General features: G+C 45.6%; 1 protein-coding gene across 1 annotated transcript in view; it reads left to right on the top strand.

Moving 5' to 3' along the window:
* Positions 1-2315: 2315 nt before the first annotated feature.
* The window catches only part of LOC101143828 (F-box/WD repeat-containing protein 10), a 35249-nt gene continuing 20093 nt past the window's right edge, over positions 2316-17471 (top strand). The window contains 7 exon segments of the mRNA XM_063700660.1: positions 2316-3037; positions 6236-6398; positions 8027-8229; positions 8326-8453; positions 9251-9373; positions 14391-14500; positions 16647-16847. Coding sequence (XP_063556730.1) covers positions 2533-3037; positions 6236-6398; positions 8027-8229; positions 8326-8453; positions 9251-9373; positions 14391-14500; positions 16647-16847 — 1433 coding nt within the window. The 5' untranslated portion in view covers positions 2316-2532.

Raw genomic sequence — 17471 nt, 5'->3', positions numbered from 1 at the left:
GGAGAAGTGCTCTCCCCCACTGGACTCCTGTGAGTTGGTCTGATGAGGCCTATTTGCCCACCTGCCTGTTTGAGTACCACTGGCGCCATGTCCCCACATTGGCCTATCCCATCTGGCCCATCTATCCTGCCCTGTGCCAAGGCCACATTTTTTTTTTTTTTTTTTTTGAGACAGAGTCTTGCTCTCTCGCCCAGGCTGGAGTGCAGTGGCACATCTCCGCTCACTGCAAGCTCCGCCTCCTGGGTTCACGCAATTCTCCTGCCTCAGCCTCCCGAGTAGCTGGAACTACAGGCGCCCGCCACCACACCCGGCTAATTTTTTGTTTTGTTTTTTTTTTTTTTAGTAGAGACGGAGTTTCACCGTGTTAGCAAGGATGGTCTCGATCTCCTGACCTCGTGATCCGCCTGCTTCAGCCTCCCAAAGTGCTGGGATTACAGGCATGAGCCACTGCGCCTGGCCTAAGGCCACATTTTTAACTGTAACATCAGATCCCAAATGGCTTCAACTTCCCCCCAGAGTTGGGTGTATGGCCCAACCTCTGAAAGGTGCAGGCCAGCAGGAGGCAGGGAGGAAGGGAGTGAGGCGCTGCCCTCTCGCACTCACTTGCTCTGGAGCACCCCTTGTCCCTCTATTCTCAGGAGGCAGCCTGTTGTCATCTTCTCAAAGAAGCTGTTTAGAAAAGGAGGTGCCGAGGGGCAACAACATACTATGGTCCACAGGTGTTTGAGGAGAACCGTGTGTGTGCAGTGTTGAGGGAGAGGGGATACGACTCATGTCTGAAACCTAGTCTCTCTCTCTGACTCCCAAGTTTGTGGCCCTGAAATGTGAAATAAAGACTGAGTTGGGTGATTAAAACTGCTTCCTTGGCCTGGGGTGGTGGCTCACGCTGTAATCCCAGCACTTTGGGAGGCTGAGGCAGGCAGATCACTTGAGGTCAGGAGTTTAAGACCAGCCTGGCCAACATGGCAAAACCTCGTCTCTACTAAAAATATAAAACTCAGCTGGGCATGGTGGCCCATGCCTGTAATCCCAGCTACTCGGGAGGCTGAGGCAGGAGAATCACTTTAACCCGGGAAGCAGAGGTTGCAGTGAGCCGCCACTGCCCTCCAGCCTGGGGGATAGAGCGAGACTCTGCCTCCAAAAAAAAAAAAAAAAAAAAAAAAAATGCTTCCATGAAGAATGTCAGCCTCATAGATTAAAATCCTAATTTATTTAAATCTTTAAAAATAAGCTATTTATAATCTGTCAATTATAAATAAACAAGTTAATTAAGAAAAAAAAAAAGAGCTACTTTTAGCTTGCAGCACTTCTTAGGGTAATGTGCCCGCCTTACAGATCCAAAGAGTCTGCTTTGGGCCTCCCTTCTCTTTGCCACCCTCCTTTGTCTGGCCTTCCCGATTAATTAAATATTAATCTACTCATGCCTTTTCTCCAGATTCCTCTTCAGACAGAAGAGGTTGAGCTGTGAGAACTGATCTCATTCTTAACCTGATTCCTACTCCCCATTCTGACCCTAGTATGTGACTGCCATTGCCAACAAAACCCCAGCGATGGACTCCATTACCTTTCTCTGGTTATGCCTGGTCTTTCAACATGGGCATTAGAAAGGCACACAATATTGCAAACCTTTTGATTTTATCTAGGGTAATAATACTTAGTAACAGTAACAAGAGCAGCAACAACTGATCTCATATATTTAATGCAATCCTAGAAGGTAGTTATCATTTTTATTACCCACCTTTATCTTCTCCATCCTCATAACTAGGATGGAGACACTGAGGCTCAGAGAGGACAGGTTGCTTGCTCAAGACCATATAGCTCCTAAGTACCAGAGTCAATGTTTGAACCGAATCTTACCTGAAGTAGGAGAATTATCTCAGCATGACTTTGAAACTCTTTCTGTGAGCTGCCCAATATGTTTTGCCTGGGCACTTTGACTACAGTGAGATTTCTGGTTAGTATTGTGAAGCAGTTAAATAACTTAAATTTACATTAAACATTTCTGGTTTTACTTTGATGATGACTTAAGAAAATGAATATAAACATATTTAGCATCACTGGGATAGCCATTTTGTAACTGAACAGATATAAACATAAGAAGTTTGCATCTTATTTTATATTCATGAATATTCAGAAGCCATATATAACAACAAAATTAAAGCGCAATACCAGTAATAGTCCACATATTACTTAAATTTGACTAACAGTATTCTTGTTGTTCTAGAAATGAGATGACCAGCTCTTTCAGAATATACAGCAACTGCCTCCACATAAAGCAGTGCCAGGTTTAGGAGATTTACGGTAAAGCCGTGTTTCCAAGGAGGTCTGTACAAAAAGCCAGACTTCTGCTGGCAGTTACTGAGAGAGATACGCTTTCCATCCATGGCAGCCATTTACTTTTGCTCTGGGAGACGTTTGTAATAGAAAAGGCACAACTGGGGTATTTATTTATTTCCCCCCCGTTCCTCTAGTGTTTGGTGGCGTTGCCGTTGCAAGTGGGCAGGGCTAAAATGAACTGGTTATCTTAGGATCATGGAAAACCTGGAATCAAGGCTCAAGAATGCCCCCTGTTTTCGTTGTGAGAAGGGAACCGATTCCATCCCTCTATGCCGGAAGTGTGAGACGCGTGTCTTAGCCTGGAAGATCTTCTCTACCAAAGAGTGGTTCTGCAGGATCAATGACATATCACAGAGGAGGTTTCTAGTTGGCATTCTGAAGCAGTTAAATAGCTTATATTTGTTACACTATTTCCAAAATATCCTTCAGACCACACAGGGAAAGGATTTCATCTATAACAGGTCCCGGATGGACCTCAGCAAGAAAGAGGGGAAAGTTGTGAAGTCCTCCTTGAACCAAATGTCGGATAAAACAGTAGAACAGAACATGAAAGAGATCTTGTACTGGTTTGCGAACAGCACCCAGTGGACCAAGGCGAATTATACTCTCTTACTGCTGCAGATGTGCAACCCCAGATTACTGCTCACTGCTGCCAATGTGATCAGAGTCCTGTTTCTGAGAGAGGAGAACAATATCTCAGGTAAACAAGGCCACAGGCAGAGACTAGAGGGCCCCCGAAGACCAGAAGGCAAGGCTTCAGAAATCTGTAAGGAACTGCAGTTGTAGACAACATAGGTAGACAGAGATTGCACAGAATGCAGCATAGGTTTTTTGAACTGACACCTTGTCCTGACACCCGATCCTGTTTACCAAAGGAGAAATGACTGAGTGTAACTTCCTTCCTGAAAATGATCAATGCAGGAGGAAGTACACAACTTTTAACTCACAAGCATTTATCATGGATTTCTGCATCTCATAGGCCCAGAAATGGCTGGTCCCTGCCCCTGACCCCTTAATGCTGGTGTCGTTCCTGCTTTAGGGATTGGACTGAGCTTGAGAGGGTTGTAAAGGGGAAGCTTTTGTTTTTCTCTTCAGCTGCCCTGCACAGAAACCAGACCAAGAAGTCAAAATTTAGGGCTTTTTTTTTTTTTTTTTTTCATTCACTCTACCATGCTCCTTGCTTATCCATGAAATGAAACCTTAAAGTAGAGTTTCTCCAAGGCTGGAGATAGCTTAAGGGCCAAATAAGTCTAGGGTGGTAGTTCTCCAGCTGTGGCTTGTATCAGGATCTCCAGCAGGACCTGTTAAAACAAGCTCCTCCCCCAGAACTTCGGACTCAGCAGGTCTGAGGGGGGCCCAGGTTTCTGTATTTCTTTTCTTTTTTTTTTTGAGGTGGAGTCTCGCTCTGTCACCCAGGCTGGAGTGCAGTGGTGCGATCTTGGCTCACTGAAACCTCCACCTGCTGGGTTCAAGCAATTCTCCTGCCTCAGCCTCCCAAGTAGCTGGGACTACAGGTGCGTGCCACCATGTCCTAATTTTTTTGTATTTTTTAGTAGAGACGGGGTTTCACCATGCTGGCCAGGCTGGTCTCGGACTCCTGACCTCGTGATCCGCCTGCCTCGGCCTCCCAAAGTGCTGGGATTACAGGCGTGAGCCACTGCACTCGACCAGGGATTCTGTATTTCTAACAAGTTTCCAGCTAGTGCTGATGTTGCTGGACTGGGGATCTGTCTTTGAGAATCACAGGCCTAGGGTGTTGGAGAATCTTGGAAGTGTTTGGCCAGATAGTTCAGGGAAGCAGAAGAAACAATAAGGGTGGTGTCTGTTTTGCTTTGCTAGAAAGGAATACCTGAGGCTAAGTAATTTATAAGGAAATTTCTAAGGAAAAGAGTTTTATTTGGCTCACAGTTCTGAAGACTGTACCAGAAGCATGGCACCAGCATCTCTTTCTGGTGAGGGCTTCAGGAAGCTTCCACTTATGGTGGAATGCAAGGGAAATCAACGTATCATGAGGCAAGAGAAGTAGCAAGAGAAGGGGAGGGGTGTCAGTTTCTTTTAAACAGCCAGCTCTTGCTGGAACTATATTAATAGAGCGAGAACTCACTCATTACTGTGGGAAGGGCACCAAGCCATTCATGAGGAATCTGCCCCCATGACCCAAAAACCTCCCATCAAGCCTCACTTCCAGCATTGGGGGTCACATTTCAACATGAGATTTGGAGGGGACAAATATCCAAACTGTATCAGGAGGCAAGAGAATTGAGCTTTGGAGGGGTCCAGGAGTGGAAGGTCCAACATGGGGAAGCTCAGATTTAAGCAGAGGTGGGAGAAAGCTGGGAGGCGGTGGTCACATGGAGGCGTTTTGGAGTTTTAGCTCTTGAAGGTGTGTAATTCCTGTCACCAGTGCGACCTGACAGGTGGTCATATTTGTAGACTAGTGGAATCCAAAAGAATTTTAAAGCTGGATGGCCTAGGACACAATTAGATCACAATATATGTCACTTGATTTATTTGGTGTGTCAGGGGTATAGAAGAATGATAATATAGAATGAAGACACAGTGAATCCTAGGGTGTCAAAAACAGTAAGTTAGATTGGAGATCAACCGACTTAATATCCTTAATATTTACATAAGGAGACCAAAGTCCAGGGCATCTGAATGACTTTGCTTAGGTCACCCACCACGTGGGCTGAAAACCAGGATCCCCTCCTGGGCCCCTTCCACTCTGGAGTGAGTGCTGCCAGCAGCGGAAGGCCTGGCTTGTACACACAGATGCAATGCTCCGCAGTGCTCTTCCAAAACTTCATCCCATTCACCATAGGAACGGGCTATTTACACTGGAGTTGTGTTAAGTCCTATTACAGGTTGTGGCAACCTTCTTTTTTTTTTTTTTTTTTTTTTGAGACAGAGTCTCACTGTGTTGCCCAGGCTGGAGTGCAGTGGCCTGATCTTGGCTCACTGCTGCAAGCTCCGCCTCCTGCGTTCACGCCATTCTCCTGCCTCAGCCTCCCGAGTAGCTGGGACTACAGGTGCCTACCACCACGCCTGGCTAATTTTTTTTGTATTTTTAATAGAGATGGGGTTTCACCGTGTTAGCCCGGATGGTCTCCATCTCCTGACCTTGTGATCCGCCTGCCTCAGCCTCCCAGAGTGCTGGGATTACAGGCATGAGCCATCACGCCGGGCCAACAACCTTCTCTTTTCTTAGAGCAGATTCTCTCTTAAAAAATTAAATGTTCTGGTTGGGCGCAGTGGCTCACGCTTGTAATCCCAGCACATTTGGAGGCCGAGGCGGGTGGATCACTTGGAGTCAGGAGTTCGAGACCAGCCTGGCCAACATGGCGAAACCCCATCTCTACTAAAAATACAAAAAATAGCCAGGTGTCTTGCACTTGTAATCCCAGCTACTTGGGAGGCTGAGGCAGGAGAATCACTTGAACCCAGGAGGCGGAGGTTGCAGTGAGCCAAGACCGAGCCATTGCACTCCACTCTGGGCAATAAGAGCAAAACTCAGTCTCAAAAACCAAAAACAAACAAACCAAAAAAAAGTTAAATATTCTATTTTGACTCGAGGGTGGTTATTTCTATCATTGAAGACAATTCAGCTTGAGCTTCCGAAGAGCATTCCCTGTTGCAATTCCTGACCTCGACTCTCTCTCTGCTTGTATAAACAACTCGAGAAATTTTACAATGGGGGTGTGCTGAAAAGCTAACAGGAAGCTTTCTGAGATTTTTGCATAGAAGTTTGGAGGCCCCAAATAAAAACAGACATAACTGCTCTGCTCCATTCTGTACATCTTTAAAAGAAGGAAGAAAAAATGAAAAAGTTTCTCTCCACCTCATTTTCCTCAACATACCCGCTTCAAGAGCAACCTTGTCTTGGTCTTCTGTGTTTCAGGGCTCAATCAAGACATCACAGATGTGTGTTTTTCCCCTGAGAAAGACCACAGCTCCAAGTCTGCGACCTCACAAGTCTACTGGACAGCCAAAACTCAGCACACATCCCTTCCTTTGTCCAAAGCCCCAGAAAATGAACACTTGCTTGGGGCAGCATCTAACCCTGGTAAGTGAACTTTCAGCAAGAAAGCCAATATGGGCTAGGCGCGGTGGCTAGGCGCGGTGGCTCACGCCTGTAATCCCAGAACTTTGGGAGGCCGAGGCAAGCAGATCATGAGGTCAGGAGATCGAGACCATCCTGGCTAACACGGTGAAACCCCGTCTCTACTAAAAATATAAAAAAATTAGCCGGGCGCAGTGGCAGGCACCTGTAGTCCCAGCTACTGAGGCAGGAGAAGGGCATGAAGCCGGGAGGCAGAGCTTGCAGTGAGCCGAGATCATGCCACTGCATTCCAGCCTGGGCAACAGAGCGAGACTGTCTCAAAAAAAAAAAAAAAAAAAAAAGAAAGCCAATATGCAACCAATGTGAGATTGGGAAGACCCAGTGGAACTGGAGGGGCTGGCAGGGTGATAGCATCTGGGGATGGCAGATTTGAGGAACTCACATTCATTTACCATCTACAGTGTGCTGGGCTCTTTGACATTACTTTCCCATCTAATTCTCACAGCTGGTAAGGGGAGGAGCAAGGATTAAATTGATCAATATGGCCCCCAAACCCATATTTGCACCTCTCTGCTGCAGTGCCCACAAGACACATCTGAAAATAGAGATCAGAAAGGAAAGTATCAGTGATTTCCTTTGGAGTCTTTCTCTGCTCTGGGCCACAATCCATCGTCTAGTCCCTGGGCTCTGGCATGGTGGCCAGCTCTAGAATTAAACCCACCAATGGCTATTTTTGCAGTATTGGATTCAGTCTTGAGGAGGGAACAAAATTAATGGGGAATTTGGTTCCCCACCTCAAGGCACTCCTAAGTTGGGAACTGAAGCAAGACATATACATGAAATATCATCAGAAACACAATATCGTAGGAAATACAAGGCATAGATTCTAAAACACTTTTATATGGAAAATTTCAAATTTCAAAAGTATGTAGAACAGTATGATAACCACCCACCCACATAGCACTGGCTCCAACAATTATCAACACTTTATCAATTTTATTAAATTCATTTTCCCCCCTTTCTTAAGTTGTTTAAAATTTTTTCTTGTTGGAGTATTTTTAAGAAATTTCCAGGCACAATATCATTTCAGACTCTGATACTCTAGACTTCTCCTTGGGCTGAAAAAGCTGAAAAGTACATGTATATTTGGGTCAAAAGATTCTATTCTCAGCCGGGTGCGGTGGCTCACGCCTGTAATCCCAGAACTTTGGGAGGCCGTGGCGGGCGGATCACACGGTCAGGAGATCGAGACCATCCTGGCTAACACGGTGAAACCCCGCCTCTACTAAAAAAAAAAATACAAAAAATTAGCCAGGCGTGGTGGCGGGCTCCTGTAGTCCCAGCTACTCAGGAGGCTGAGGCAGGAGAATGGCGTGAACCCGGGAGGCAGAGCTTGCAGTGAGCCGAGATTGCGCCACTACACTCCAACCTGGGCGACAGAGCGAGACTCCGTCTCAAAAAAAAAAAGATTCTATTCTCAAGTGTCAGAAGAGATGACAAAAATCTAGTGGCCTAAGGTTAGAGTCTGAGGAGGTTTATTTTGTGGGAGAGCTCTTGGTGGGGACTTGTTCTCGGCCTGGAGTTTCTACAGAGCCAACTCAACCACGTCCCTTTCGCTGGCTTCATTCTGGAGGAACCATGGAGGAATTCACTCCGGTGTATTTCCGAAATGAATAGGCTGTTTTCTGGAAAAGGAGACATAACCAAGCCAGGGTACGATCCCTGCAATCTATTGGTTGACATGGATGACATCAGAGACCTGTCTTCTGGGTTCAGCAAATACCGAGACTTCATCCGTTACCTGCCCATCCACCTCTCCAAGTACATTCTAAGTATGCTGGGGTGTATGAGGGGATTTCCCAGACACCTCCCGTCTTGGCCCAGTTCTGGGGTTTCTGGGTCCATCTTTTTTTTTTTTTTTTTTCCAGGAATGCTGGATAGACACACCCTGAACAAGTGCGCCTCTGTGAGCCAGCACTGGGCCGCCATGGCTCAACAGGTCAAGATGGACTTGTCAGCGCATGGCTTCATTCAGAACCAGATTACCTTCTTGCAGGTACTTCCTGCAAGTCTGAAAGGGGAATGTCTGAGACCAGCTTCATTTTCGTGTTGAGGCTGATATGACTGTGGACCTTTCAGTAAACCCTTAGCTGGCCTCCTCCTCTACATTTGTGGCCTTTTAGTCTTCCTGGGTCCCTTCTTTTTGGTCCAAACTCCTGTTAATAACTGAGTACTCTTTCATTGTCAGTGCATCTCACAAGGACAATAGGGATAGAGACCGCCTCAGGAGCAGAGAGACAGAGCCTTTCCAACACCTCACAAAGCAGAGAACCCCCAGCCCCCAGGGAGTTATATTGCAGCTTATGCAGCAAGAAAGCCATAAATGTGTCTCTGCATCAACCTCATATGGAGCACAGATGTTTATAAGGCTGCAAAGTATTTTTTTAAGTTAAAATGAAATTTTCCCCAATGGCAATCTTCTCCAGCATTTTTACTTCTCAGTTTCTTGCCAGAAGTCTCACCCTAAACCATGGATTTTGGTAACTTGGATTTTTTTTTTTTCCCAGCAGAGAGGACAGAGGATGAGAAGCAGCAGCTATGGTGAGGCTGGCGATAGTCTGACCATCTTTGCTGGTCCCCCTGTGGCATTTGGTGTTTATTTTTCTCCTCCATTCGATCTGCACACACTGCCAGAAGAACTGGCCAGAAGTGGGCCTGCCTGCTGCAGCCAGGGCTTACCCATCCTTCAGATTTTGCCAAGAACTAGTTTTTCCCTTCCTCCTGCAGAGTTGGAGCCAGGAGAAGCCATTTTCTGTTTTTATTTTTGTTTTTGTTTTTTTTGTCTTTTTCCAGGGGTCCTACACAAGAGGAATTGATCCTAATTATGCCAATAAGGTTTCTATCCCAGTTCCTAAAATGGTAGATGACGGGAAGAGCATGCGTGTGAAACATCCGAAGTGGAAACTGAGAATGAAGGTGGGTTCCAACAGCATCTGGGGCAAGTAGCTGTGAGCGTCTCATTCTAATTGCCATTGAAGGCTGAGGTCCAGACTCAGCCCTGGAGTGAGGACAGAGGATCACGGCAGGTGACACTCCTTAAGGAAGACGAGAGTTCTGTGTTGCTACTGACTTGCAAGACACTTCCTCTTTTTTTTTTTTTTAATGAGATGGAGTCTCACTATGTCACCTAGGCTGGAGTGCAGTGGCACAGTCTTGGCTCACTGCAAGCTCCGCCTCCTGGGTTCACGCCATTCTCCTGCCTCAGCCTCCTGAGTAGCTGGGACTACAGGAGCCCGCCACCACGCCCGGCTAATTTTTTGTATTTTTTTTTTTTTTAGTAGAGGCGGGGTTTCACCGTGTTAGCCTGGATGGTCTTGATCTCCTGACCTTGTGATCCGCCCGCCTCGGCCTCCCAAAGTGCTGGGATTACAGACGTGAGCCACCGCGCCCAGCCCGACACTTCCTCTTCTTAAGCCTTGCTTTACTCATATGTTGGATGGGTGGATTGATTTGGTTGTCCTCTCAGGGTTCTTCCTTAATTCAAAGCCTCTGGCTGTGTTTTGTGTCCATGGCACCAGGTCATTTAGTGGCAAGTTCAGAGGCCAGGAGCAATCCCATCAGCCCATGCCTCTGGAGGCTCCAGCATCTGCTGCTCAGGAATTTGAGGAGGACCCGAGGGGAGGGCCAGGGCTGGTTCCAGAATGCCTAGGGCCTAGATGAATTTGGCTCCCTCATCCCTCACTTCCAGGTTTACTGTGGCTCTAGGATGGAAGGGGAGAGTTAATTAAATGTAGCCCTTTCCACTAGTTCTTGGGCAATAATGAAGAGTGACCGGAAGACTCTTCGAGCTCTTTGCTTTGACTATCAAGGCATGGTTGATATTCCTAAAACCATTAGATTTCTGCCCCCGCCACCTGCTTAAAGTCTATTTTGAAGTCTATTTAATTGGCCCCAAAAGGATAGTTGATGAGGGATGGTTTGACTGTCGCTTTCCATAAGGCAGCTATGTTAAATTAGAATTTGAGAAACAGAAGCATCCAGAGAGAGAATCTAGCTCATATGACCTGTAGGGGCCAGGCAGGTGACACAAAGGAGGAGACGGGTGATGTGGGCAGTAGCGGACGGTGTGGCTGTCATGGACTGGACAGTTCACCTGCATCTGAAGGGCCAGCTGCTCATCAGTTCTGGCTAATTATTGTCTTGAGAGATTGTCTTGAGAGATTGTCTTGAGGCCCCTGACCGCTAGACCATCTAAGTCTTAGAAGATAGAAACCTGACGTATTATGTGAAATCTCTTGCTTTTATTAAATGCTGGCAACCATTTAAAAGCAGTTTTAAAAACTACATAGGCCAAAGAAAACACATTTCTGGGCCAGGTGCAGCGGCTCACGCCTGTAATCCCAGCACTTTGGGAGGCTGAGGCGGGCAGATCATGAGGTCAGAAGTTTGAAACCAGCCTGGCCAACATAGTGAAACCCCGTCTCTACTAAAAATACAAAAAATTAGCCAGGCATGGTGGCAGTGCCTCTAGTCTCAGCTACTCGGGAGGCTGAGGCAGGAGAATGGTGTGAACCCGGGAGGCGGAGCTTGCAGTGAGCCGAGATTGCACCACTGCACTCCAGCCTGGGTGACAGAGTGAGATTCCATCTCAAAAAAAAAAAAAAAAAGAAAACACATTTCTGGATTTCCTTTGACCTGCAGTTTTTCATTTCTGAGCTGGTCCCTTCACCCATTTTATAGATAAAGAAACTGAGGCGCAGAGAGGTCAAGCTCTCCCAGCCAGCTGAGTGAAAGAGGCATTCATTTGAACGTGGACCTGCTTTTGTTTTCAAGTCTGTTGCTCTTTTAAGTATAACACAAAGAACACCCTTCTTCCTTGGGTGATACAGTCAGTAATGGCCCAACAGAAGGACTACCCAGCCAGTGTTTGACATTCTAGGAATGTTTTGACAGAACTGGACTGTATTGACAGAATTGTACTGTCATCTTGGACAAACACCGCCACTTTAAGTTCCAGGTCCCTTTCTAGTCTCATGCATTTCAAGGAAATCTCTTCTAACTACGAGCAGCCAGAAAGAACAGACAGTAAAACACAGATAAGACATCTAGGGCACAGAGGGAGGTGGGGGGAAAGTCTCTTGGGTAACTACCAAACTTCACCCTCATACAGTGGGCCCGAGTAAAACAGTGGGCCATCATGAGCACATTCCTTTCCATTCAAGTGCACTAAGATAGTGAAGCTAAAGCAGACTCGGGGGTATGCCTGCAGCTGCAGAAAGATGTATGGGGACAGACACACAACTCTCCCTCCCAGATAAGCACAACAAAGAGACACAGAAGCAGTCCAAGCATCTCATAAACTCTCCCACCCTGAATCCTTAAAGACTCTTAGTCTGTAAGAGAGTGCGGCTTCTGACGTAACTCGGTCAGAATTCCCTCCCAGATTTGAAATAAACCTGTTGACTGTCAAGCCACCCTTCGCCTTTCTCTCCTCTTTCTTTAATTCTTACATGTGTAATTTAAGAAAAGGGGCCAGGCGCAGTGGCTCATGCCTGTAATCCCAGCACTTTGGGAGGCTGAGGCAGGTGGATCACCTGAGGTCAGGAGTTCAAGACCAGCCTGGCCAACATGACAAAACCCTGTCTCTACTAAAAATATAGAAAATTAGCCAGGCATGGTGGTGCATGCCTATAATCCCAGCTACCCGGGAGGCTGAGGCAGAAGAATCACTTGAACCCAGGAGATGGAGGTTGTAGTGAGCCGAGATCACGCCACTGCACCACTCCAGCCTGGGCAAGAGAGCGAGACTCCATCTCAAAAAAAAAAAAGAAAGAAAGAAAGAGAGAGAAAAGGGAGAGAAGCAGAGAAGCAGGTGAAACAGTATGGAGAACACATGAAATAGCAAGACTAAGCAGTTACAGAGTCTCCTAGGAAAAGCGGAGGTGAGTGCTTCTCAGGGTGGTGAGTAATAGCATGAGTGTAAACTGTGTGCCTGATGCCCGTAGCTCTGCATACAGCATTTACTTGATTTTACCATAGATCAAGGAGGTGTTGTTGCTCCCAGTTTATGGATGTGGAAATGAAGGATATGGTGTGAGAAAGTGGCCGAGGTCTCACAGCTGGGCAGTGGCAGAGCTGGAATTTAAACTCAGGTCTTTCCCTTCCCAATGACTCCACCATGTGGCTCCTTGGGCTCACAAAACTTAGGAGATGAGCAAGGGCCAATGAATTCTCACCCGGGTTGGGAGAATCCAGGGCGGCATTATTTAATTCAGGCTGGGATATGGAAAACTCCCTGGACACTGGAGGGGAGGCAGGTTGGCAGATTTTTCTGAGCAGAGATAGACTACATGGTTAAAGATTAAGAAGGAGAGGGAGCAGAGGAAAGAGGGCATCTGAGGAAGAGTCTAAAGGCATGGAGCAGAAGGCTAAGGTTTGGAAGGAGACTTCAGAGATGTCCCCAAGAGGACTCTCAGGTGCAGACATGATGCTGTGTTCTTCTTTGCCTTCAAGATAAATATATTCTGCTTTTTCTTCCTGCTAGTCTAATGGGACTGTTATTTTTGGCTATTTGAGGATAGAATATGGCAGGGAATATAAATGGAACTGAGAGTCTAGTTCAGTCATCTATGCCAGAATTTAGCATGTCTGGAATGCCAGAAGGTGTGTGATAGAGGAAGCAAAGGAGGGAGGGAAGGAGGGAGGAAGAATGAAGGCAGGCAGGCAGGAAGGAAGTAAAGAAAGATGGGGAAGCAAATGAAAGCGCCCCTGTCAAGACTTGATAAAATTGATTTCCTTTCCCTGAGTCCCAGATACCTTATCTGTAAAATAATGAGAACATTTTGTGGGGCAAGTGATCTACTTTGTAAGGCAGCTACAAGGACAAATGAAAGTTGCAGATGTATGAAAACTTTGAAATGCAAATGCAGGCTGGGCGTGGTGGCTCACACGTGTAATCCCAGCACTTTGGGAGGCTGAGGCAGGCAGATCACCTGAGGTCAGGAGTTTGAGACCAGCCTGGCCAACGTGGTGAAACTCCGTCGCTACTAAAAATACAAAAATTAGCCAGGCGTGGTGGCACATGCCTGTAATCCCCACTACTTAGGAGGATGAGGCAGGAGAATTGCCTGAACTCGGGAGGCGGAGGTTGCAGTGAGCCAAGATCATGCCATTGCACTCCAGCCTGGGTGAGAAGAGTGAAACTCCATCTTAAAAAAATTGCGGCCGGGCCTGGTGGCTCACGCCTGTAATCCCAGCACTTTGGGAAGCCGAGGCAGGCAGATCACAAGGTCAAGAGATCGAGACCATCTTGGCTAACATGGTGAAACCCTGTCTCTACTAAAAATACAAAAATTAGCTGGGCATGGTGGTGCACGCTTGTAGTCCCAGTTACTCTGGAGGCTGAGGCAGGAGAATCACTTGAACCCAGGAGGGCGGAGGTTGCAGTGAGCTGAGATCGCACCACTACACTCCAGCCTGGCGACAGAGCGAGACTCCGTCTGAAAAAAAAAAAAAATGCAAATGCATAGCATAGCATGTGTAGCAGTAATTTCACATTTGGCTTAAAATCCCCTGAGTGTGCTTTGTACTATCAGGTAGATGTAATATACATACGATGTTCTGACTTCTGTGAAATGGTCGGTCAAAGGGCACCTGTGACTTTATGTTATGAGGATACCCTTTGTGAGCTGATTTTTGAAAAAGTTGTGTTATTGGTGACATTTGGAATTCAGCCTTGAAAGTTCATGGAATCAGGGCACATGGAAAATCAAAGAGATGAAAGAAGAATTAAGAACCTTGACCCAACATTTTCTAACTCATGGTTTCCTTTGGTGCTTGCTCACTGGCTGCTCCCTTCTCTGCAGAGCAGCAGCCTCAGCCTTCAGAGGAGAATCTGTGAGCCCTGTGCCCTTACCAGGGAGACCCTAGGGGCTCTGGGACTGTGGCTATTTGAAGTACCACTGAGCTTTAACTTCAAATATTCCCTTGTTAGAATGAGTACAACCTGTGGACTGCATACCAGAACGAGGAAACGCAGCAGGTCCTGATGGAGGAGAGAAATGTTTTCTGTGGGACCTACAATGTTCGCATTCTCTCTGACACGTAGGTACTGGGGTCAGAATCTGGGTCTCTAGGGACGCTTGAGTTATCCACACTGACATTTGGGATTTCCCTGACCTTTGTGTACATGGAAAGGCAAGCTCTCCTCACCTCAAGCTCCAGCCCTAAACTTGCACGTGATCCCATGTAGACAATACCTGCTTCATTTTGCACCATTCTTGGCAGTGGGTAAAGGACACTTTCCCTTTCTAAATTTTGGGTATGCTGACCAACAACCTTTTGCACAAGTCACACATAAAATCTTTATTTTTTGAAATATCTTTATTTCGTTTTATTAATTTTAGAAATAATATACGGTTATTGGAAAAAATCTTTCAAATGCCAGAAAATGTATAGAGAAAGGCAAAGTTTTCCTGTAGTCTATCACCTAGCAATAACCACCATTAATATTGATGTCTACCCTTCTAGAATTCTTTTCTTTGCATGCTTAGCACATATTTTAGTAGAAGTGGTGTTACATTACACATATTTCTGTAACCCAGCCCAGCAAAGTACTATAGATATCTTCCCATGGTAAATATGACAATCGTATTTATAATTGCATACTCTGACATCATTTCAATATGCCGAGAGACGAAGGTCCTTTAATAAGCAACTTTCTGCCATATTTTAGGCCTAGGACTTCACTTTATATTCACAAGGTTTTGCAAAGTCCACTTCTACTTTATTTTTGGCCATGAATCTTATTAACAAATTGCATCTTGACAATAGAACAGTCGGTATGGGGAAGACAGAACAGATAAGATAGGGGAAAGGCAAAGTTGAGTTTTTATGATTAGTGTGGTGATAACTGCTCTTTAGAAGAGATGGTGACTAGTTGAACTCTAGGTATGACAAACGGAATAAGGGCAAAAATATCAAGAATTGCTCCTTATATATATGTGTGTACATATACACACACATATATATATACACATATACACATATGTACATGTATATATATACATAAAAATATATGTATATACACACACACATATATATGTAGTTTAAAGAACAATTATCACCATACTATCCGTATTTCTTTTTTCAGAGTGAATCTCATTCTGTCGTCCAGGCTGGGCTGCAGTGGTGCAATCTTGGCTCATTGTAACCTCCACCTCCTGGGCTCAAGTGATTCTCCTGCCTCAGTCTCCTAAGTAGCTGGGACTATAGGCACATGCCACCACGCCTGGCTAATTTCTGAATTTTTTTGTAGAGACGGGGTTTCGTTCTCTGGTCAGGTTGGTCTCAAAGCTCCTCATATTTAGAGTGACTATACATCCCTGTTTATTGGAACAATCCCTCTCTAGCCTGCAGTCCTAGTGTCATTAATAATAGTGTCCCCAGGTTGGGCGTGGTGGCTCATGCCTGTAACCCCAGAACTTTGGGAGGCTGAGGTAGGAGGATCGCTTGAGGCCAAGAGTTAGAGGTTACAGGGAGTTATTATTGTGCCCTTGTACTCCAGCCTGGGTGACAGAGCAAGACCTTGTCTCTAAAAATAAATAAATAGTGTCCCCTTTCACAATAAAAAACTCTCAATTTGGACAATACATTATTTGGTCATCCTGTTCATACTTTACCTATTTGCTAATAATCCTATGATTGAAAGATTAATTCAACTCACCTAGTTTTATGGGATAATAAGCTCATTGTAAGTAAGGTCCTTATCTGATAATTATTTATATTTCCTGTGGTATCTACTAGCACAGGACTTTGAACCTAATATATGCTCACTGGATATTGATTAAGGGAAAAAACAAAAGAAAAGAAATACAGTGTGCACAGGACTTCCCAACTTTGTTCCTCTGATGTTTTCCAATAAAAAAGGTTTCCATGATCAATTAAATCTGGGCAATGCCACATACTCCATTCTCTCTCGGGGATTTAGCATACATTTACAGAATTGTTAAAAAATTGCCTTGTGTCTCTAGTTTTTAAATTTAACGGAAATGGATTTTTGTCATCGTATGAGAGTGGGGATCCCTCAGGGCCTGTTAATTCTCGACCTTGCCTTCTGCTGCCTCCCTTGTTGAAAGGCCCTGGATTTTCCTTTACACCACTGCTGTAGGCAAAAGTCATGGGGCTAAGTCAGTCCCAGGAGGGACACTGACTCTTCTTTCATGGATAATCCTTTTCCCCTGGCACTCAGGTGGGATCAAAACCGAGTCATCCACTATTCCGGGGGAGATCTGATAGCTGTGTCATCTAATTGAAAGATCCATCTTCTGGACATCATACAAGTAAAAGCGATACCCGTTGAATTCTGAGGCCATGCTGGGAGTGTCCGGGCCCTCTTCCTGTGTGAGGAGGAAAACTTTCTCCTAAGCGGCAGCTATGACCTAAGTATCAGGTGAGGAGTCCAAAGGCATCATGATCCCTGTCCCACCTAGGGCCTAGAGGCAGCTCATGGAAGAAGTGTGCATGCTTCTTCTTTTTATATTTAACAGTTTTCCTAGAAGATACTGACTTCTAGAATATCTTCAGCTTATTTTTTTTTTGGCAAGGAAAAAGTCAGGAATGTATATATTGCTTAAAATTTGAATGAGATGGATTTATAACAGTTATCAGATATTTTCTAACTGATGACTGCAAATCAGAAAAATTTTCTTTATTAGCATTCTTAGAGGAAGAAATAATTTACATTTGTTCTTACAGATTCTTTCAGGGGAACATGGTTTTTTATGGGTTTGAGACAGACTATAGAGGCAAAATAGTGCTTTAAAAACACATATGTAGCCAGGCGCGGTGGCTCACGCCTGTCATCCCAGCACTTTGGGAGGCCGAGGTGGGCGGGTCACGAGGTCAGGAGATCAAGACCATCCTGGCTAACATGGTGAAACCCCGTCTCTACTAAACAAAATACAAGAAATTAGCTGAGCGTGGTGGCGGGCGCCTGTAGTCCCAGCTACTCAGGAGGCTGAGGCAGGAGAATGGCATGAACCCAGGAGGCGGAGCTTGCAGTGAGCCGAGATGG

The sequence above is a fragment of the Gorilla gorilla genome, chromosome 19 (genome assembly GCF_029281585.2).
Source record: "Gorilla gorilla gorilla isolate KB3781 chromosome 19, NHGRI_mGorGor1-v2.1_pri, whole genome shotgun sequence".
Classification (NCBI taxonomy): domain Eukaryota; kingdom Metazoa; phylum Chordata; class Mammalia; order Primates; family Hominidae; genus Gorilla; species Gorilla gorilla.
The sequence above is the reverse complement of the archived record's forward strand: the minus strand, read 5'-3'. Positions and strand labels throughout refer to the sequence as shown.